The sequence below is a fragment of the Peromyscus leucopus genome, chromosome 22 (assembly GCF_004664715.2).
Source record: "Peromyscus leucopus breed LL Stock chromosome 22, UCI_PerLeu_2.1, whole genome shotgun sequence".
NCBI classification, from domain to species: Eukaryota; Metazoa; Chordata; class Mammalia; order Rodentia; family Cricetidae; genus Peromyscus; species Peromyscus leucopus.
In genome coordinates this window covers 1,608,030-1,629,689 of record NC_051081.1, presented here as the reverse complement: position 1 = coordinate 1,629,689, position 21,660 = coordinate 1,608,030, and the positions used below count along the sequence as shown (strand labels likewise).

Below are 21,660 nucleotides of genomic sequence, written 5' to 3'. Positions count from 1 at the left end.
CTCAAGCCAGGATGACTGTGAAGTGATGGATTAGCTCGCCTGGGCAGTGGAATTTCAAGGTAGAACATCCTGATGGTGACATGCTGCTGCCCGCCGCTCTTGTTCAGGTTTTCAGTGAGAAGCAGAACAAAGGGTGCCGTTCTGGGAGGGATTGTGTGTGAGGTGCATTCAGATGCTGCAGAGGACAGGACTTGGCACTGTGAAGTGAAGCCCGGGGTGATACAGCGGGACAGCAGGAAGGCATCCCGAGAGAGAGGCAGACCCCCTCCGACAAAGGCTGGGGCCTGTGAAAATCCAAACGCACTGACAGCAGAGAAGCTGAGTGGGTCATTCCATCAAAGCTGCCCCTCCTGTCCCCTGCTCAAACGCAAGCCCTCAAGAAGGGGCCCAGCACACAGAAGGGATGAGGCTGGTGTCCAAGAGGACCAGGCTCCATTGTGACATGCCTTAGACCTCCACAGGCTCTCCCACTGGGTACTGGTTCTTCGAGATTGATTGAGAGGACCGTGATGTCCTGCTGCATGATGACTGAGCTCCACTGAGGCCAGGAAATGAGTGACAGGGTTGAGATCCATGCAGGAGGTCCTGGCAGTCCACTGTGTGAAGCTGTGTAGGTGAGGCCTAAGTTACAATGGAGACCCCAGGATCGTGCTCATCATAGTCGGCTTTCCATGGCTGTGATAGAGCACTGACCAAAAATAACTTGGGAAAAAAGGATTTATTTCATCTTACAGGTCCATCATCTAACGAAGTCAGGACAGGAACTCAAACACGATAGGACCCTAGAGGAGGAGCTGGTGCAGAGGCCATGGAGGGAGCTGCTCACTGGCCTGCTCCCCATGGCATGCTCAGCCTGCTTTCTTACAAAACCCAGGACCACCCGCCCAGGAGTGGCCCCGCCCACAGGGGGCGGGACCCTCCCATGTCAATCATCCATCAAGAAAACGCCCCGTAGACATTCCCATCCATCTGTGGCAAATCATCCCTTGAGTCCCCCTTCCTCCCCGGCTGCCTAGTCGTGTCAGGTTGACAAGTACCCAGCCCACTGGTGACGCGAGGGCCACTGCGGGTCTGCTGAGGGAGGCGGCACGCAGCGGAGCTGGTTTTCGTAAAAGAGAGGCTGTGTGAGCTGCCAGGGCAGGGACAGCGGGGCGGGGCCCCCCAAGCCCAGAGGAGCCCAGATGACTCTGTCGTGAGTCACAGAGGCAGGACATGGAGCTGGAGGATTTGGGGTTCGTCCTGCTGGGTGCTAGTTCTTTGCTGTGTTCTGATTTGTCCCTTTTGGCGCGAAAGCACGCTGTCTCTACCTTACAGGGAGTCCCAGTTAGGAAACACAGTCAGTGTCCCGGGTCAGGGGATGGTTTGCACTTTTGAATCCTGCTGAGACAGTTAAAGACTATGGAAACTCTCTCTTTTCTTTCTTCCTTTCTTTCTCTTTTTTTTCTTTCTTTCTTTCTTTCTTTCTTTTTTTTGGTTTTTCTAGACAGGGTTTCTCTGTGTAGCTTTGCACCTGTCCTGGATTAAAGGCGTGCGCCATCACACCTGGCTGGCTATGGGGACTTTTGAAGCTGGACTGAATGCATTTTGTTGACAAGATTGTCACAAGCTGTTGTGATTGTGTTTAATCCCAGCCACAGCCCTCACGAGGCAGAGGCAAGAGGATCTCTGTGAGTCTGAGGCCAGCCTGGGCTACAGAGTGAGACCCTGTTTGAAAACAAAAGAAAACAAAAGCCTAAGTTGATAAGGGGTGGAGTCGGTCAATGCGGGAGGGGGGGGCATCCTGTAGGCTGGGGTCCTGGGCTGACTGAAAAGGAGAAAGGGGGGTTTTGATGTGAATAGACGCCTACAGGTTCCTGCCACCCACCATGATGAACCATGTGCTGGCAAAATGTGGGCCAAGATAACGCTTTCGCTCTACGTTTCTTGTGGTAGGGATTTCCTCACAGCAGCCACATTCACAAGCTACACACACAAGACTGAGCCACGTGAAGCAAAACTGACGTGTTTCATGTGATTTAAGCAGGGAGGGCTGTCTTTCCCCACTGGCCTTGATCAGTCCTCAGGACCTGCCTCTGACACAGCAGGAGCCACAGAGGGACGGACAAAGAGGAGAAAGCTCTCTGGGGAATGCAGGCAACCAGTGAGGCCTGGGTCACACAGACCTGCACACAGGCCCGGCTCCTGCAGTCTGCACGGTCCTGGGGATGACATCTGGCTGGAAATGTGCAGGCCGGTGCCGCACACCGGAGCTCACTGCATTGATTCAAGCGATTGTCAAATGTGCTCGTGAACATTCTGTGAGATCACCGGGCTCCAGGTATCACAATAGGAATACTGTGTGTTTTGTGACTCTTATTTCGTGGTTTATTGATTTATCTAGCATCCCCCCTCCCTTTTGAGATAGGATCTCACTACACAGCCTTGGTATTTAGTGAGCACTGTGTAGACCAGGCTGGCCTTGAACTCTCAGAAATCCACTTGTTTCGGAATCCCCAGTAAAGACTTGGCTCCCACACCAAGCCTATTTTTTTTTTCAAATGGGGTCTCACATAGACCAGGCTAGCCTCCAACTCCCTATGTGGCCAAGGATGACCTTGAACTCATGATCCTCCTGCCATCCCCTGCTGAGTGCTGGCATGACAGGTGTGGACCACCAAGCCTGCTTTATTTGGACACCTCACACAGGCTCACACAGGCCTTTATTGCTGCTACCCAGCACACACAGAAACATGCACAGTCCCTGTCCCCAGAACAAACCCTTAAGTGGAACCCATGTCCTGCTGTGTTTACCCCGTGGAGAAGCGACATGTTCCTTCACCAGATGTGCCATAGTCACATGACCAAATGTCAGCAAACATCTGTGTCATGTTCACCCTGGCCAGATGTTCCTCAGGTGCACGGCCCTCCTCCAATCATGTCACACAGCGCAACAGCCCGGCTCTGCTGTGAGCAGAGGAGGTGAAGGTTCCAGAACAATGTGGGCAGGGGGCGGAACGGGCAGAGGCTGCTTGGGGCTAAGCCCTGAGGGTTGTGCTGTGCATCTGTCCAGCTGTGCTGTGTCCTAACCCACAGGCGGGAAGTTCTTGTCCGTTTTCTGTCTTGGACTTGTGTCTATCTGGACCAACAGGTACCAAGAGATGAGGTGTGGAAACACTAGGTGGATGTGGGGCCTGCGGTGACAGCTGGAAATGGCAGCTGCTCTTCTAACGAAAGCTGTTGGGGTCCAGCCCCTCGAGAGCCTTCACCCAGAGTTCCAGAAGAGACGCTACCGGTGGTGGATTAATCTGAGGCGTTCACTAATAAATCTACACACACGAAACTCTTCAGTCCAGACACTTGGTTCTTCTGAGTCAGTTCTCTCCACACAGCTGCTTTTCTGCTTTCACACTCAGCTCCTTTCCTGCCTGATTCTCTCCAGATCTTTCTGCTGATCCCTCCTAGTGCTTTCTTGATTCCTTCAGCTTAGTTCTGCACCATCTTGGTCTTTCTCCTCTCGCTCTTACCCACCTAGTTCTTCCCCGTCAGGCTCTTTCTCATGTCCCGTATTGTCCCTCTAGTTCTCCGTCCAGTTCTCCAATCTAGTCCCCCAAGTCTCTGAGAATCACAGTTATATATCCACATACCGGCAGTGCTCTGGCTAAGGCAAGGTCCCCAGGCTTGAATTCTTACAGGCAGTGGCTGTCCGCCTTTCTTTTACAACCCAAAAGGGGAGTGGTTAAGGGAGGAGGTCAACTAAGAGCTAAAATCGGCTAATATATCAGAAAAAGGGAATTTATGTGCTCAAAATACATTCCTAGAAGTGGTTGATACAATGTTAGGAGTCTGCAATGTTAGAATAGATACCACTAAGGCATTATAAGAAAGGAGGTTCTCAGCTTAATTTGCACAGGACACAAAGCTATGCACCTAACGTCGCCTAGGCTTAGGAGACAGGCGGTGTCTCCGTAAGGGTGTTTACCTTAATTCAGGAGCCTCAGCAGTTGGTCTGAAATTCTTTGTCCTGTCTGCCTTTTGGCTTTGGATGCTAGAGAAGTATGTCAGATAAAATACACTGTTAGAAGTTCTTGGGGGAAGGTATGAGAGAGAACACACAAGAAATTCATAGCAGGAAACAGCTGATATGTTAAACGCCAAATAACACCATATACTCCTTGAGATTTGGGTTCCTCTGGAAGAATTCCCTGATTCCCCCAGATATAGTTCTACCATATTCAGCTGAATTCCTGCCACATTCCTGTGGCTTGCAACACTGTTCCAGTGAGTTACTTCTTTAATAGGACCGAAAAGGCCCTGAGGAGATGGCTCTGTGGGTAAACACTTGCCCCACAAATGTGAAGACCTGAGTTCAAAACCCCAGCATGCCCATAAAGCCAAATGGAGTGTGCATCTGCAATCCAGCATTCCTAGGGAGACAGGTGGCCGGCCGGCCTGTGAACAGAGACCAGCTTCAGACAGGTGTCACTGAGGACTGACGCCTGAGGTGTGTGACCAGTACACACACACATGCACGCACACGCACAAGATTCTCTGAAAAATGACAACCAGTTGGGCATTGACTTTCTTTCCTCCCTTCTTTCTTTTTCTTTTTTTTTTTTTTTTTTTTTTGGTTTTTTGAGACAGGGTTTTCTGTGTAGCTTTGCGCTTTCCTGGAACTCACTTGGTAGCCAGGCTGGCCTCAAACTCACAGAGATCCGCCTGCCTCTGCCTCCCGAGTGCTGGGATTAAAGGCGCGCGCCACCACCTCCTGGCTTCCTCCCTTCTTTCTTAATCTATTTTTATAGATACATTTTTCTATTTTTATATGTACATTTGTGCTTTGCCTACATGTATGTCTGTGTGAGACTGTCGGTCTCCTGGAACTGGAGTTACAGGCAGTTCTGAGCTACCATGTGGGTGTGGGGATTGAATCCGGGTCCCCTGGAAGAGCAGCCGGTGCTCTTAACTGATGAGCCATCTCCCCAGCCCTGAGCATTGTCTAATTAAATTTTATTTTATTTTATTATTTTATTTTATTTGGTGACGAGATCCTGCTCTTTAGCCCAGGCTGTCCTGGATCTCACTCTGTAGCCCAGGTTGACCTTGAACTCACAGAGATCCTCCTGCCTCTGCCTCCCAAGTGCTGGGATTAAACACAAACATAACACCTTGTGGCCATCTGGTACAAAATGCGTTCAGTCCAGCTTCAAAAGTCCCCATAGTCAGCCAGGTGCAGTGGCCCTCGGAGGCAGAGGCAGGGGGATGTCTATAAGTTTGGAGCTAGCCTGGTCTAATCACCAGGGCTACATAGGGAAGCCTAGTATCAAAAGAATAAAAGAAAGAGGGGACTGAAGAGATAGCTAAGTGGTTAGCGCACTAGCTGCCCATTCAGAGCATCCAGGTTCCGTTCCCAGCAACCACAAGGTAGCTCTCAATCATCTGTAACTCCAGTTCCAGGAATCAAAGCCCTCTGTGGGCACCAGGTGCACAGATATACGTGTAGGCAAAACACTCATCCAGATAAAATAAAATAAATAATTAAAAAAATAAAAGGAAGAAAGAAAGAAAGAAAGAAAGAAAGAAGAGAGAAAGAAAGAAAAGAAAGAGAGAAAGAGAAAGAAAAGAAAGAAAGAGAGAGAGAGAGAGAGAGAGAAAGAAAGAAGAGAGAGACCTGAGCGGCAGGGCCAGCGGGATGACTCTAGGGTACAGAGGCTTGCGGCCAAGCTGGTGACTCGAACACCATCCCCTGAAGCCACCCTCATGGGGGAGCAGAACGCTGACCCTCACGCTGTGCGCTGACCCTCACGTTCCTGCTAGGGCAGGCCTGCTCAACCGCTTGCAATAAATAAATACATGAATGTGTGAGGTTTTTTGTTTGTTTGTTTTTCAAAAAGAAATGCAGAAGATTTTCAGGGTCTTAATGTTCCATTTTCCCTCCAAAGTGGGACTTGGGGGCTTGGGCCCCGTCAGCTCAGCACCTGGGAGCCCCAGGCAGGACGACTTGGACAATGTATCGGGAGGTCATCTTAGAAAAAGCAAGAAAGAAAAGAAGTCCAGGAGCTCAGGAGGTGCAGAGCGCGCCTGGGGTGCAGGCGGCCCGGATCCATCCGGGCACCGCATAAACCAGGTGTAGGGGCGGGGGGGGGGGGGGGTGTCGGGGGGGGTCGGGGTCGGGGGGGAACGGGGGGAGGGGCGGGGGGGGGGGTGGCGGGGGCGAGCTCGGGGGACAGGGGCGGGGGGGGACGGGGACGCGGGCCTGGCATGCTCCCCGCACTGGCAGGGCCGAGGCAGGCGAGGTGAGAGCCGGAAGTCGGCCTCAGCGACACAGAGAATTTCAGAACAGATGGGCCACACGAGGCCCGTCTCCAATCAATTAATTAATGGTTAATTAATGAAGCCCTCCATTAGATCATCGAGGAACGGAGAGGGCCCGCGCGCTCGTGGGCAGCGGCCTCTGGGGGGCAGCGCTCGGCGGGCAGCCCAGGCTGGGCGGCCGGAAGGGTCCGGAGGCCGGAGCAGGGCCGGGAGCAGGGCCGGGAGCAGGAGCAGGGCCGGGAGCAGGAGCAGGGCCCGGAGCAGGGCCGGGGGCAGGAGCAGGGCCGGGAGCAGGAGCAGGGCCGGGAGCAGGGCCGGGAGCAGGGCCGGGAGCAGGAGCAGGGCCGGGAGCAGGGCCGGGGGCAGGAGCAGGGCCGGGAGCAGGAGCAGGGCGGGAGCAGGGCCGGGGCAGGAGCAGGGCCGGGAGCAGGGCCGGGAGCAGGAGCAGGGCCGGGAGCAGGAGCAGGGCCGGGAGCAGGAGCAGGGCCGGGAGCAGGAGCAGGGCCGGGAGCAGGAGCAGGGCCGGGGGCAGGAGCAGGGCCGGGGCAGGAGCAGGGCCGGGAGCAGGAGCAGGGCCGGAGCAGGAGCAGGGCCGGGGGCAGGAGCAGGGCCGGGAGCAGGAGCAGGGCCGGGAGCAGGAGCAGGGCCGGGGGCAGGAGCAGGGCCGGGAGCAGGAGCAGGGCCGGGAGCAGGAGCAGGGCCGGGAGCAGGAGCAGGGCCGGGAGCAGGAGCAGGGCCGGGAGCAGGGCCGGGAGCAGGAGCAGGGCCCGGAGCAGGGCCGGGAGCAGGGCCGGGGGCAGGAGCAGGGCCGGGAGCAGGAGCAGGGCCGGGAGCAGGAGCAGGGCCGGGAGCAGGGCCGGGAGCAGGAGCAGGGCCGGGAGCAGGGCCGGGAGCAGGAGCAGGGCCGGGAGCAGGAGCAGGGCTGGGGCAGGGCCGGGGGGGGGGGCAGGAGCAGGGCCGGGAGCAGGAGCAGGGCCGGGAGCAGGAGCAGGGCCGGGAGCAGGGCCGGGAGCAGGGCCGGAGCAGGAGCAGGGCGGGGCAGGGCCGGGGGGGCCGGGGGAGCAGGGCCGGGAGCAGGAGCAGGGCCGGGAGCAGGCGGGGGCAGGGCCGGGAGCAGGGCCGGGAGCAGGGCCGGGGCAGGGCGGGAGCAGGCCCGGGAGCAGGGCCGGGGCAGGGCCGGGAGCAGGGCGGGGCAGGGCCGGGAGCAGGGCCGGGGGCAGGAGCAGGGCCCGGAGCAGGGCCGGGAGCAGGGCCGGGGCAGGGCCGGGAGCAGGGCCGGGAGCAGGGCCCGGAGCAGGGCCGGGAGCAGGGCCGGGGCAGGGCCGGGGGCGGGAGCAGGGCCGGGAGCAGGGCCGGGAGCAGGGAGCAGGGCCGGGCGGAGCAGGGCCGGGAGGGCCGGGCTGGGCTGGGTAATATCGGTCGGGCTCGCTGTGTGGTGCAGGCTGTCCAGGGTTAACGCCGGAGCCGCCGCCCCAGGCTTGATCCATTTTGCCTGTTTACTTTTGCTTTTTATTTTTCTTGAGTCAGGGTCTCTCATAGCCCAGGCTAGACTCCAATCCCTAAGTCGTGAAGTCCTCCACTTCCTGGGCACGGGAATGACAGGTCTGTGCCACCCCACTATCTTGCCTGGCTTTGTTGTTTATATTTAGACACAGGGTGTCTGTGACCCAGACTGACCCTGAAGTAATAGCAATCCTCCTGCCTCCACCCCCTGCGTGCTCAGATGGCAGGCAGGTGCCTGCGTATCCCTGGCAGATTCTCAATGGAAAAGCCAGGGCAAGCGTGTGGCGCGTTGGCAGGGCTCCGGCCTACCGTGGATGAGGTCCCGGGCTCCAAGCTGAGTACCACGGAAAGAGGGCTCAGTGGTTAGAGCACGGCTGCTCTCACAGAGGACCCAGCTTCTCTGTGCAGCCCAGGCTGTCCTGGAACTCGCTCTGTAGCCCAGGCTGTCCTGGAACTCACTCTGTAGCCCAGGCTGTCCTGGATCTCGCTCTGTAGCCCAGGCTGTCCTGGATCTCGCTCTGTAGCCCAGGCTGGCCTCAAACTCACAGAGATCCGCCTGCCTCTGCCTCCCGAGTGCCGGGATTAAAGGCGTGCGCCACCACCACCCGGCTAAGTGATGTCCTTCTAAGAGATCTCACCCGAGCAGGTGTCCTGCACATCCCTGTCATCCCAGCACTCGGGAGGCTGAGGCAGGAGGATCCCTGTCACGAACAAATGTGACTGCGCCCTGGCCTTTCTTCAGCAGCCTGTGAGATGCCGGGCGACCCCGAGCCCCTGCGGCACCAGGGCCCGCGCTGAGACCGAGGGTCAGCACCAGGCCCCTGCGGCCCCTTTTGCCTGGCATTGGGGTTCACTGTCACCTTTGTACCCCCAGGCCATAAAGCATTCGCTGATGAGATAGCGGCTAGACCCAGCGGGCTGGGGTGGGGACGGCAGAGCCTGGAGTGGGAGATGGACCCGAGGCGGCCCCTGTGCGGCGCTGACCTGGGCAGCCATCTTGGAGCCTTCCTGTTCTGAGCTCAACCCCGGCTCCTGGAGAATCTTCTAAAGCCATCATCATGGGGGGACTGACCCCACAGGCCTCGCTCTACAGCCCCGTCCCGGGGTCACCTGTCCACCCTGTCCTCTCCAGCACTCTGTCCTCAGCCCAGCCATTGCCACCCCACGGGCCTCTGAGGTTAGCCTCTAACCTCAGGGCCTTCGCACAGGCTGTTCCTGGATCTAAACACCGTTCCACCCACCCGACCCACTCTCTCGCCTCCCGAGGCTCTTGGCCTACCACAGGTCCAGGCCACCCCACTGTCCCTCATTCCTCCACCCCACCCCGAGGGCTGGGATGCCCCCACACTGGCTCTGCCACGAATCTTTTTGAGGCTATTGGGGTCATCTACCGGGGTGGGGAGCGGGGTGATCTCTTAGTTAAGTCCTCTCCGTCTCCAGGCCTGGCCCAAGGCCAGAGGGGTGACTTAGCTGGTTAAGGGCTTGTAGAATGTGAGGACCGGCGCTCCCACAGAGCGGGGCTGGGGGTGCACACGGCGCACCCTCCCGGAAGGATGAAGCCTGACAGGCACCCAAGAGAGAGCAGAGTCCCCTGTGGCCACCCAGCCACACCCCGTCACTATCACAAGGGGGTTACTCACACCTAGCCGTGTTCTGGGGGGGGGGGGGAGGGGCCGGGACCTCTCCATCCTTCCCAGCAGCTGTCCCTTTGGGGGACAAAGGCGGGGAGGGGGGGGAGAGACTCAGGTGAGCAGATAAGGATGCCGGGCCCAGAACCTGGGTGTGGCCTGGCCCCGCAGCAGGGGCTGAGTGAGTCAGGCGCTCTGTCCATGCACAGTGCAGTCTGTCCTGACACACCCAGCACCTTCAGGACCCGGGGATCGGGCTGCCAGGGAGGGACAGAGACGCCCCGAGAGTCACCATCACAAGACGGTGGCGGCTGTGAGCTTCCTGCAGACACACCTCGTCATAAAGTCGCCCGCAAAGGACAGACCTAGTTAATTACGAATTAATTAATGACTGGATTTAACTTTTGCAGTAATAGGGATGGGGCTCTGTGCCTCATGGCAGGATGGGGAAGAATTCATGACTCAGCCACCCCCCAACCCGCTCGGGGGGGTTCTGGGCGGGGCTCCACCCTGACCACGCCCCCAGCCCTCACTGGGGATTCTAGGCGGGGCTCCACCCTGACCACGCCCCCAGCCCCTCACTGGAGATTCTAGGCGGGGCTCCACCCTGACCACGCCCCCAGCCCCTCACTGGGGATTTCTGGGAAGGGGGGGTATGCTCTTGAGCTACACTATGTCCCAGGCTCTCTCTCTCTTTTTTTGGGGGGAGGGAGGAGTTTCGAGACAGGGTTTCTCTGTGTAGCTTTGTGCCTTTCCTGGAACTCACTTGGTAGCCCAGGCTGGCCTCGAACTCACAGAGATCTGCCTGCCTCTGCCTCCCGAGTGAAGGCTCTCTTTTTGCTTTAATTTTATTTGTTTATTTTTATTAGCTTTTTTGTTTGTTTTTCTTTTTTCGAGACAGGGTTTCTCTGTGTAGCCCAGGCTGTCCTGGAACTCATTCTGTAGACCAGGCTGGCCTTGGACTCAGAGATCCGCCTGGCTCTGCCTCCTGAGTGCTGGGATTAAAGGCAAGCCTCAGCGCGCCAGGCTCCCTTGCATTTAAATTCTTCCTGCCGGGTCCTCTGGAGGAGCTGGGAACAAACCTCCGCCAGCAGGTGGTCGTCCTCCGGCACAGCAGGGTGACAAGAAGCCATCTCACAAATGACTAAAGGACATTCTCTGGTGACCTCACGTTCTGGCCAAACCAAACAGAGAGGACCCTGGGGGCTGTGAGAAAACCAGAGGCCAAGGGCCCTGGGGCCGGGGCTTGCACAGGGCTGCAGCTCTGCTCAGGAGCCCACGGCGCTGGGGACCCTGGGCTGCTGTGCTCTGTGGGACGTCCTGGGTCCTGCCGGGCACAGAGCGGTGCCCTGGCCTCCACTCACTTGAGGTCCCCGCCAAATAGAGGCCAGGAAGTCCATTTCTCCCGATGCTGCCCGCGGCTCCTCCTCCGTTCTCTGAGTTCCCAGCCACTTCCTGCTACATTTGGTCCACGGTAAACTCTTCGACAGTCCTCGAAGCCCTGCATGTCCTGTCCAGCCCTGCCTGCCTCCTCTCCTGTCGTCCCTGCCAGTCCTGGCTGTCTCTCCCTCACTGTCACCTCTTTCCAGACCTCAACTCCAATGTCCCCGACCCCTTCCACTCAGGTAGTGCTAGGGTTTCAGCCTTCTGCATAAACCTTTCTGGTGTTTACTTACTGAGTAGGTGCTCACTTACACGCCCCCCAGTGTCATCTCAAGGGCATTATCTTACACCCCCATCCTTCCTCTTCCCAGGAGGGTCCTCAATGCTCCTCCAAGCTCGAAGCTCTGTCCTGCCCCAGGACCTTTGCACAGGCCATTTCTTCACCCTGAAGCATCTTCCGGGTGCTCTCCGCTCACCTAACTCAGTCTCCCATTCAGGACTCCAGATGGCCCGGGATTCCTTGCTATGGAGTCATTTGGTTTTGTTTTCTCTTTCTTTCTTTCTTTCTTTCTTTCTTTCTTTCTTTCTTTCTTTCTTTCTTTCTTTTCTCTTTCTCTCTCTCTCTCTCTCTCTCTCTCTTTCTTTCTTTCTTTCTTTTGTTTTGTTTTGAGACAGGGTTTCTCTGTGTAGCCCTGGCTGTCCTGGATCTCACTCTGTAGCCCAGGCTGGCCTCGAACTCAGAGATCCACCTGCCTCTTCCTCCCGAGTGCTGGGACTAAAGGAGTGCCCCACCTCAGCCCGACTTCATTTGGTTTCTTGCTGACATTTATCTCTCAAGCCATTAAGCATCTCTCTACCCATCTCAGTCCAGGCCACTTGTGGATTGATTGGCCACGCCTAAACCGGTGGCAGGTACACAGGAGGCGTTCTTGAGCAGGCATGGAATGAGCGCCACCTGTGTACCCACCCTCTCTGGAGAACAGCAGTTAGCAATGACCTGTCCGGTTTATCCCGGCCCCCAAGGGCGGAAGGGAAGCAGGGGGCAGATGGACCTGGCAGACAGGGCTTGGAAGGCTGTAAAGGCGTCGGTAGAGTTTGCCTGACACACACAAAGCCCTGGGTTCTCTGTGTCCCAGTCCCGCAGAAGCCAGGTGTGGTGATCCACATCTACCCCTGTCATCCCAGGAGGCGGAGGCAGGAGGATCAGGAGTTCAAGGTCGTCCTTAGATGCATAGGGACTGGGAGCCCAGGCTGGTCAAGGAGGTGCTCACAGCGCCGGCCAGGCAGCCTAGCGGACAGGCGCTGGGGTAAGGAAAGTGCGCCTTGTATAAATATTTGTTGCCTAAATCCATGCGGGTCAGGTGACTCCACAGGAATGGATGCCCCACGTGGGACGGTGGGGGACGCTCGACGGTGAGGGGTCACCCTGCATGGGGTGGGTGGGGGGACGGAATTCCAGGCACAAGCAGAGGCTGCACAAGCAGAGGCTGCACAAGCAGAGGCTGCACAAGCAGAGGCTGCTGTTTTATCTGTCGCTGGGGCAGGCACGACCCCCCCCAGGACCCCCTGGTTTGCTGGGGACCCGACCCCCGGGGAGGCCAGACAGCGGCAGGCTGTAAGTAGGGGAGAGGTCGCGCAGACCCGACAGCCCAGACTTTGCTCTTTGCTCCCTGGAAAAGCACAAAACAGAGCGATAACGGTCGTCCCGCCCTCCCGCGCCGCCGCTCGCCATTGGCCCCGGGTCCTGTCCGTCTCCCCGGGGGCCCAGTCGCAGCGGGGGCTGGGCTGGGAGTTGCGGCCCGGTATTTCAGCATCCTTTGGGGGTGGAGACGTGGCAAAGGGCGCAGCAGGCGGCGACAGGGACCCGGGAAGGGGCTGCCGCGGGCCGGGACATGGATGGGGACATTGGAAAGGTGAGGGGCCGTGGGGGATGCGCTGGGGGTCCAGGCTGACAGGGCCCCACCGCACCTGCGGGAGGACGGCTGGAGAGGGGTGCAGGGGAACCCACAGCCTCCCAGGACTCCAGGACCGGGTTAGTCCAGGCGCCAATCTCTAGAAGTTTTTACATGCGTCTATATTAACTTTTTTTTGTTTTTCAAGACGGGGGTTTCTCTGGGAAGCCCTGGCTACCCTGGAACTCACTCTGTAGACCAGGCTGGACTCAAACTCATTCTGTAGCCCAGGCTGGCCTCGAACTCACAGAGATCCACCTGCCTCTGCCTCCCGAGTGCTGGGATTAAAGGCGTGCGCCCGGCTATATTAACATTTTTAATTACAGTGAAATGTGTGCCGCAGCGCACTAGCCATATGGATGCCCAGATTTCATTTGTTTGCTTGTTTTGTTTGTTTTTTGTTTTGTTTTGAGTCTTGCTCGTGGTAGCCCAGGCTGGCTTGGAACCTGCCATCCTCCTGCCTCAGCCTCCTGAGGACTCACATCATAGCCTCACACGCACCTCCGTGGGTTTTTAGACTCCTGGCCACCCCGGCCCAACTCGGTCAACACTTGGGCAGATTCGCAGACAGAGACCCAGCCGGGGGCCCAGGAAGGCGTTGGGGTGCTGTGTGTGAAGGGCGCCGCGTGACCTGCCCCCCTCTGTCTCCTCACTGCAGATGGAGTCCCCTGCCTGCGCCATGGGTGCCCTGGACAGCCTGGAGCTCCTGGATCTCTTGTTTGACCGGCAGGACGGCATCCTGAGGAATGTGGAGCTGGCGGGGAGCTGGGCCCACGCCGGGGAGGAGCAGGTGAGGGAGGTGAGGTCCCGTGTGGGCGCTGCCAGCCGCCGTGCTGGGGTGGGGGGCGCAGGACAGGCCTGTGGCCCTGCTGGCCTGAACCAGGCAGCCTCACCACAGCCCTTGACCCGCCTTCTCACGGGGGTCGGGGGTGAAGGCTCAGAGAGGGCCCGGCGCGCACCCCGAGTCACACAGCCGGGCGAACCGAGTCCAGATGCAACCTCAGGACTCGGAGGTGCTCGCCGCGGCTCTCCGTCGGCCGTCTCACTGCTCGGGTGCTCAGGGAGGAAGGATGCCTGGGTCCCGAAGGCAGAGAGGGGGTCGGGAGCTGCGCGGCCCCACCAGCAGCCTGACCCGTGTGTCTCGATCTCCCCACCCGCTAGAAGGTTCTGCCGAATTCTGACTCCGACGACTTCCTAAATTCCCTCCTGGGGCCCGGGGACTCCGACCCCAGCTCCCCGATATGGTCCCCGGCCGACAGCGACAGCGGCATCTCGGAGGACCTGCCCTCGGACCCGCAGGACACCCCTCCCCGGGGCAGCCCCGGAGCCGCGACCCCCGCAGCCAGGGGTCACCCCGGCCAGCCTGGCAAGGGGCCCTGCGCCTCCTACCTGCCCCGCGCCCCGTGCCCCGCGCCTCCAAGGACACAAGTGCTGGAGTCCTCGGTGGCCATCGACCTGGGTGAGCGTGGGGCGGACGGACACGGTGGGGCGGGGGACACAGGGGGGCCCACTTCACAGACTGGGGCGGCCCCGGCCTCGGTCCTGAGACACAAACTCCCACGGGCGGCTCCGGGCAGCCAGGGCGCGAGCCCGGAGCGTGGCCTGGATCTCGGTTTGTCCACGGGTGGCTCACGCAGTAGGTGCTCAGTAAAAGCACGGGAGATTCCCGAGCCCCTGGCGCAGGCGCGGGCCCTGCCCTGAAGGACAGCTTATCAGAGGCCGCCCCAGAGATCAATAATGATTGACTGCAGGGGCATCGATCGATCGCGCCCTTAGCCAGGAAGAGCCGCAGGGGAGACACAGGACGCAGGGCCCCACCTGACCACGCCCCCAGCCCCTCACCGGGGTTCTGGGCGGGGCTCCACCCTGACCACGCCCCCAGCCCCTCACTGGGGGATTCTGGGCGGGGCTCCACCCCGACCACGCCCCCAGCCCCTCACTGGGGATTCTAGGCGGGGCTCCACCCTGACCACGCCCCCAGCCCCTCACTGGGGATTCTAGGCCGGGCTCCACCCTGACCACGCCCCCAGCCCCTCACTGGGGATTCTAGGCGGGGCTCCACCCTGACCACGCCCCCAGCCCCTCTCTGGGGGATTCTAGGCGGGGCTCCACCCTGACCACGCCCCCAGCCCCTCACTGGGGATTCTAGGCGGGGCTCCACCTGACCACGCCCCCAAGCTCTGTCTCTGAAGATTTGCAAGCTGCTTGCTTCTCTCAATTAGTCCTCGTTCCTGATAAATTTTAAGTTCAGTGAGGGGCGGCTCCTTTCCTAAGCCGCGCAGCGCTGCTCAGTCTGCTCACGTGTTGAGCCCCATGCCTGCTGTGCGCATCCAGAGGTCGGGCCTCGTCCCAGTCCTGTCTCCCTGTGCACGGCCTCTCCAGGCTGTGCTGGCTCTAAGTCCCCTACACCATGCTGTGCCTCTGTCGCCCCAGGGCACAGACCCTCTTTATAAGATGAGTGTGCGGCTGCATCATACAGCAGAGGGGAGACTGAGGCACGGGATCATGTTCCCTCCCATTCAGGCTGTGGTCCCCGCACTCGGGAGGCAGAGGCAGGCAGATCTGTGTTCGAGGCCAGCCTGGGCTACAGAGCGAGATCCAGGACAGCCAGGGGGACAGAGACCCCGTCTTAACCGGGAGAGAGGCCTCCTTTGAGGCCGACTTTAGGGACCTGCTGGGCCGGGCGCGGACACTGACGCCCCCGTCCTCTCCGTCCCCTTCCCCGCAGACATGTGGGGCGCAGACGCCCTGTACCCGGAGGAGCAGGCTGGCTCGCCCTCCAGATTCAACCTCACGGTGAAGGAACTGCTGCTGTCCGGCGGCGGCGGGGACTCGGTAGGCAGCCCGCCCCCCCACTGCTGCAGGTCCCGATGTCGGACAGACACCCCCGCCCCCCCACTGCTGCAGGTCCCGATGTCGGACAGACACCCCCGCCCCCCCACTGCTGCAGGTCCGGATGTCCGGACAGACACCCCGCCCCCCACTGCTGCAGGTCCGGATGTCCGGACAGACACCCCCACCCCCCCACTGCTGCTGCAGGTCCGGATGTCGGACAGACACCCCCGCCCCCCACTGCTGCTGCAGGTCCGGATGTCGGACAGACACCCCGCCCCCCACTGCTGCAGTCCCGGTGTCGGACAGACACCCCCCCCCCACTGCTGCAGGTCCCGATGTCGGACAGACACCCCCCCCCCACTGCTGCAGGTCCCGATGTCGGACAGACACCCCCGCCCCCCCCCACTGCTGCAGGTCCCGGTGTCGGACAGACACCCCCGCCCCCATGTCCGCCCCGCACAGTCTGGGACACTGACGCCCGCTCTTCTGGGCTGGCCAGGGGTGGGGGCCATGGGGAGGGCAGCAGGACCAGCCCTGGGTGCCTGCTGCAGGGAGGCAGGCTCAGGATAGAGGCTGTCGGGAGCAATGGCAGCGTCCATCTAAGTGGTGATGCCGCAGGGCCACTGCACCCGCCAATCAACCGAAAAGTCCCGCCCCAGCCCTGAGCTCCACCCCCATCCCTGGCCCCGCCCCCATCCCTGAGCCCCGCCCCCAGCCCTCTTTATTTCTGGGGACAGGGTCTTGCTAAGTTCCCCACGCCCTGTCGTCCTGGGTGTTCAGGTGACAGGCCCGTGTCCCTCCCCACCCCTGCTCATTGTGTTAGTTCCGGAGTCTGTGCGTCTCTAATGGACGCCCCCTCGTTACCACAGCAACAGCACCCCTTGGCCGCCTCCCAGCTGCTGGGTCCCGGGAGCGGGCACTGCCAGGAGCTGGTGCTGACGGAGGACGAGAAGAAGCTGCTGGCTAAGGAGGGGGTGACGCTCCCCACCCAGCTGCCTCTCACCAAGGTGCGTGGGGCAGGTCTGCCGCACGGGGCGTGTGCAGCTCCTATCCCCCCGCCTCCACCTCCGGAGTGGGGCAGGTGCGCGCTCCCCAGCCCGGGATGTGTGTGAGGCCCTGTGGGTGGAACCACTGTGCAGCCGGGGCGTAGAGGAGCTCGCTCTGTAGCCCAGGCTGGCCTCGAACTCACGGAGCCTTCCATGTACGCTGATGCTGTTCCCAGGCATCGCCACCAGGGGGCGCTGTGGCCCGAGCCAAGGCCAACTGGGGTCCCCACTGCGGGTGCAGCCGTGGGAGCTCTGGAACGTTCTGAGGTGGAGCAGGACTGGGGGGGCGGCTCGGGGGGCGGGGTTGCTCTGCAGCGCACACGAGGCCCTGTGCTGCGATCACAGTACCGCAGAAACCAGGCGGGGCGCCCAGGAGCGGGAGGCAGGAGTTCCGGGCCAGCCTGGGCTACCCCGTCTCTTGCACACCGCTCACTGGTTGGGTACGGGGCGGGGGTAGCTGAGGCTGACACCCCCCCACACACACACAGTATGAGGAGAGGGTCCTGAAGAAAATCCGCAGGAAGATCCGGAACAAGCAGTCGGCTCAGGAGAGCCGGAAGAAGAAGAAGGAGTACATCGACGGGCTGGAGAACCGGTAGGGCCGCTCGCCCGGGGAAACCGAGGCACAGGTGGTCAGAGCCCGCAGCCTGACAACGGGGAGGACGGGTCCGTGGGCCTGAGACCGACCGTGCTCACCGCACTCACCGCACCCACCGCGCCCACGTGTGGGCCGCTCAGCCTCCCCGGGGTTGTGGGACTCGAACTCGGGCCGTCAGGCTTGGGGGAGGCGGATGAGTCCCCGGGGGACGTCGCTGGGGAGGGCGGGGCTGCACGTGGCCTGCTCGGCTCTGCGGGGTCAGGGCGACTCCCCGGGAGATCCCCCTCCTCCCCCTCCTCAGGGGCTCAGCAGTTAGGCCGCCCCTCCCGAGGACCCAGGTTCAATTCCCAGCGTCCCCAGGTGGCTCACCATGGCCTCACTTCAGTGCCGGGATCCAGCGCCCCCTTCCAGCCCCTGTGTGCACTGCATGCACATGCTGCGCTCACACATTCACATGCTCACACACACACACGCGCACACAAGCACACACACACACACACACGCTCACACACGCACAGGCACACACACACGCTCACACACGCACAGGCACACACACACTTCGCGCACACACGCTCAGGCCAACACCTCCTACCACACACAGGGCCAACCCTCCCACATACATAGATGAGATCTGGATGTGGCGGCCACACCTTCGATCCCAGCACTGGAAAGGCAGAGGCAGGAGGATGTCTGTGATCTCCGGCCAGGCCGGGCTGTATAGAGAGACCCTGTCTCCACAGCAGTAACCGTAGGAGATGTTTTCAAAAGAAAGCGGGGAGAGCGGTGGTGACTCTCCCTCTCCCTCTCCTTGGTTTTTCAAGATTTCGAGACAGGGTTTCTCTGTGTAGCTTTGCGCCTTTCCTGGATCTCACTCTGTAGCCCGGGCTGGCCTCGAACTCACAGAGATCCACCTGGCTCTGCCTCCCGAGTGCTGGGATTAAAGGCGTGCGCCACCACACCCGGCTGATGGTCTCTTAAAAACAAGTGGCGAGAGATCGGAGGACACACTCAGGGTCCCCTTCCGGCCTCCACAGGCGCGCGCACCCCGGACACACAAGTGCCGCACACATCCCGGCCTGTGGCGAGGCACTGTGGCCTCAGCTGCCATTTGCCCTGTGTTCTCAGTCGCTGGGTCCCCGTGTGTGAAGCAGGACGTGTCCGTGGGGGGGGCGGGCGGGTCACAGGCACGTTCTCAGCGTCACCGCGTCCTTGTCTTCCCAGGATGTCAGCGTGTACTGCCCAGAACCAGGAGCTGCAGAGGAAGGTCTTGCATTTAGAAAAGCAAAATTTGTGAGTGTGTGTTGAGATGCGGGGGTGGGGGGGGGAGGGGGAGGTTCCCCCTAGGGTTTGCCCAGGGAAGGTCTTGAAGGACAAAAAACTCTGGCACAGTGGCTGTAAGAGAACAAGAAATGAGACCTCTGTGTACCAAGAAGGGGATTTCATTTGGGGCTTTGATGGGTGTGTAAGAGTTGGCTAGAGAGGAACTGGCAGATACGAAGTCCCCTGGCATGAGCAAGAACCAGCTACAGACATATCCGTGGAAACAATGTCCTTCGTACAGAGGGCAAGCCTGGGCAAAGGCCCTGGGGCCGGACAGAGCCTGCTGTGTGCTGTGTGCAGGATCAGGCACTGAGGGGCAGAGAGGCAGGAGGGAGCCAGGGAGGGCGTCTTAGAAGTGCGGTTAGTACTCCGAGGCCGGGGGATTGCAGAGGGGGCCAGGCAGCGAGGAGGAGGCCCCAGGGCTCACCCCGGGTGTCCTCTCCCCTCCGCAGGTCTCTGCTGGAGCAGCTCAAACACCTGCAGGCCCTCGTGGTCCAGTCCACCAGCAAATCCGCCCACGCCGGCACCTGCGTGGCCGTGAGTCCCCCGCAGCCCCCCGGGGTCCCCAGGGCCGGGGTGGGGGTCCCCAGGGCTGGGGTCCCAGGGCTGGGGGGTCCCCAGGGCTGGGGTGGGGGTGCTTGGGTGGGGGTCCCCAGGGCCGGGGTGGGGGTCCCCAGGGCTGGGGTGGGGCGCTCGGCCCGGGTCCGGTGGGTAGGGGGAGGCGGGTGTGTTCAGAGCGGGGCCGCGGTGGGACAGTGACGGAGTCGGGCGCGCGCCCACCTAAAGGAACCAAAGCTCGAGGCCCCCCACCCCCGCCGGCGGGACCCGCTCCCCTGCCTGTGGGTTCGGAGGATGGGGTGACCCCGCCCCGTGTCCGGCAGGTCCTTCTGCTGTCCTTTGTGCTGATCATCCTCCCCTCCATCAGCCCGTTCGACTCCAGCAAGGCCGACAGCCCTGGCGACTTCGTGCCAGTCCGAGGTGGGGGTCCCGGCCTTGCCACGGGGTGAGGGGGTGAGGGCGGGGGGCGGGCGGGGCGAGGGCGGGCTCAGACCTCCTTCCCTAGCACCGTGGAAATCAGGCGCGGGGGTGCAGGCTCGTCACCCTACTCTAGGCTACCCAGGACAGCCTGGGCTACGAGAGCCCTGACAAAAACGTCAACAAATAAATACACACATGCACACCCCAAAACCAAAAGAGCCCATGTCAGGGGGCTGGGGGGCAGGTAGGTCAGCTTGACCTGAGTTCAGTTCCCAAGTCCACACAACGGAAGAGTGGAAACATTCGAAACAGCCCTGAGACCCACACGGGGTGCCGTGGCGCCCCACAACCACAGTGCACGCAATGTACCCGGTCCCCACTGCATCCTGGCCGCCTGGGGCCGGGGCGAGGGAATGAGGGTCGGGACTCCGTGTTCTCCTCTGACTCCACATTCCCCTCAGTGTTTTCCCGAACCCTCCACAACCACGCTGCGTCCCGCGTGGCTCCCGACATCGCCCCAGGCCCCGAGGTCCCAGGCCCCTGGCCGGACGCTGGCACACCCCACACCGGCTCTCCTCCCGGCGGCCTCGGCGCGGACTGGGGGAGTCTCATGGAAATGCCAATGCGGAGCGACCCCACCGGAGAGCTGGACAACGCCACCCTGGTGCTGGTCAACGCCACGGGGGACCTGGGCCGGGCCACCCTGCTGGACTGGGTGGCTCTGGAATCGCTGCTCAGCCCGGGCCGGGTGGGGCTGGAGATGCCAGGGCTGGAGATGTGGCTGGCCTGGGTGCCGAGGTGGCTGAGGGTGCGTCTGGTGCAGGGCGCCCTGGAGGTGCTGTGACAGCCGCAGACAACCCTGGGACTGACCGCCTCCTCCAGAGCCGCCCCCAGACCCAGCGGAGGGGTGCTGGCAGGACCCTGGCCTAGGACAGGAACTAGACGCTCACCTATGCAGACCCCGACAAACACACACCTGAGCCCTGACCCCCAACCCACGGAGCCCTCCCTATCCCGTGACCACTGGGAAGACGCAGAGCCTCCGGGACCCGGGCTCCCCAATACCAGGGCGTGGACTTCAGAGTGGGCCCAGCCCACAAACGCCCATCTCCGTTTTCCTTTGAGAGACAGGGTCTGGATGACAGAGGCTGGCCTCGAACTCACGGAGATCCTCCTGCCTCTGCCTCCCGAGTGCTGGGATTAAAGGCGTGCGCCTCCACCGCCCGGCTAAGCGCCCCCTTTTCTAAGACTGTTGTGACTGTCAATAAAGGATTTTGACAGTACCCGGACTGTGGCTCAGTGAGTAGCGCCTGTCACCCCAGCACTGGGGGCACCAGCAGGCGGGTCTCTGTGAGTTCGAGGCCAGCCTGCTCTACAGAGTGAGACCCTGTTTCCAAAAGCAAGAAAGAGTTCAAGGTCATCTTTGAGTCCTCGGGGGTAGCCTGGGCTACACTAGACCCTGCCTACACACACGGTATCTTGAGTGTGAGTGGCGAGGTCTAGTTAACCCAGGGTGGGGCTCTGGCAGGCAGCCTGGCGTGGGCATTGAGGGCCCCCAGACCTGGGTGGGTCAGCGCCTTGGAGAGTGGCCGGGAGGCGGGAGGCCTCGGCATCCTCCAGGGCTGGGCGCCCACCGCCCCGGGGGCTTGGTGGTCCACTCTGCCGCTTTTATGGTGAGGAAGCCGGGGCGTGGAAGGGGCCAGCCCAGGGTCACCGGGAACGGGTGACGTGTCTGGTTGTGGACTGTAACAGCGGGGTGTGTGTGTGTGTGTGTGTGTGTGTGTAAATCCTGAGTCAGGCCTGGTGACGCCCACCTTTAATCCCAGCACTCGGGAGGCAGAGGCAGGAGGATCTCTGAGTTCAAGGCCAGCCTGGGCTGTGGAGCAAGTTCTGGGACAGTGAGGGGTACCTAGGGCGACCCTGTCTCACTGGGGGCCGGAGAGGTGGCTCAGTGGGTAGGGACGGCTGCTGGGCAAGCGTCAGGACCAGGGTTTGAATACTGGGGTCCAGCGAGCAGGAAGGGGGCGAGGCTGAGCGTGGCTGCAGCTTTGCGGGAGGCGGGTGGATCCTGAGGGCACCGGGCGGGCCGACCCAACAAGGGCAAGAAGCTTCCGGTAACCGGGAGG

General features: G+C 61.0%; 1 protein-coding gene across 5 annotated transcripts; it reads left to right on the top strand.

Annotated features, from left to right (window-relative positions):
* The first annotated feature begins 7,702 nt into the window (after nucleotides 1-7,702).
* Creb3l3 (cAMP responsive element binding protein 3 like 3) lies at nucleotides 7,703-20,817 on the top strand. Of its 5 annotated transcripts, none has more exons than XM_028862747.2 (10): nucleotides 7,703-7,893; nucleotides 13,416-13,556; nucleotides 13,919-14,216; nucleotides 15,486-15,592; nucleotides 16,462-16,599; nucleotides 17,127-17,233; nucleotides 18,458-18,526; nucleotides 19,009-19,093; nucleotides 19,438-19,534; nucleotides 19,996-20,817. In XM_028862747.2, exons 2-10 carry the CDS (start codon nucleotides 13,416-13,418, stop codon nucleotides 20,376-20,378), a joined length of 1,425 nt encoding a protein of 474 aa, XP_028718580.1. In that variant the 5' UTR covers nucleotides 7,703-7,893; the 3' UTR covers nucleotides 20,379-20,817. The 5 variants fall into 5 exon arrangements, with proteins under 5 accessions (XP_028718580.1, XP_037054107.1, XP_028718579.1 ...); XM_037198212.1 differs by lacking the exon at nucleotides 7,703-7,893 and adding an exon at nucleotides 11,519-12,112; XM_028862746.2 differs by lacking the exon at nucleotides 7,703-7,893 and adding an exon at nucleotides 12,258-12,718 and having other exon boundaries at nucleotides 13,416-13,547; nucleotides 13,922-14,216.
* The last annotated feature ends 843 nt before the right edge of the window (nucleotides 20,818-21,660 follow it).

Coding starts and splice junctions, on each gene's coding strand:
- Creb3l3 (XM_028862744.2), top strand. CDS start 12,698: ATGGATGGGGACATTGGAAAG. Junction 12,719..13,415: donor TGGATGGGGACATTGGAAAG/GTGAGGGGCCGT, acceptor TCCTCACTGCAG/ATGGAGTCCCCTGCCTGCGC. Junction 15,593..16,461: donor CCGGCGGCGGCGGGGACTCG/GTAGGCAGCCCG, acceptor TCGTTACCACAG/CAACAGCACCCCTTGGCCGC.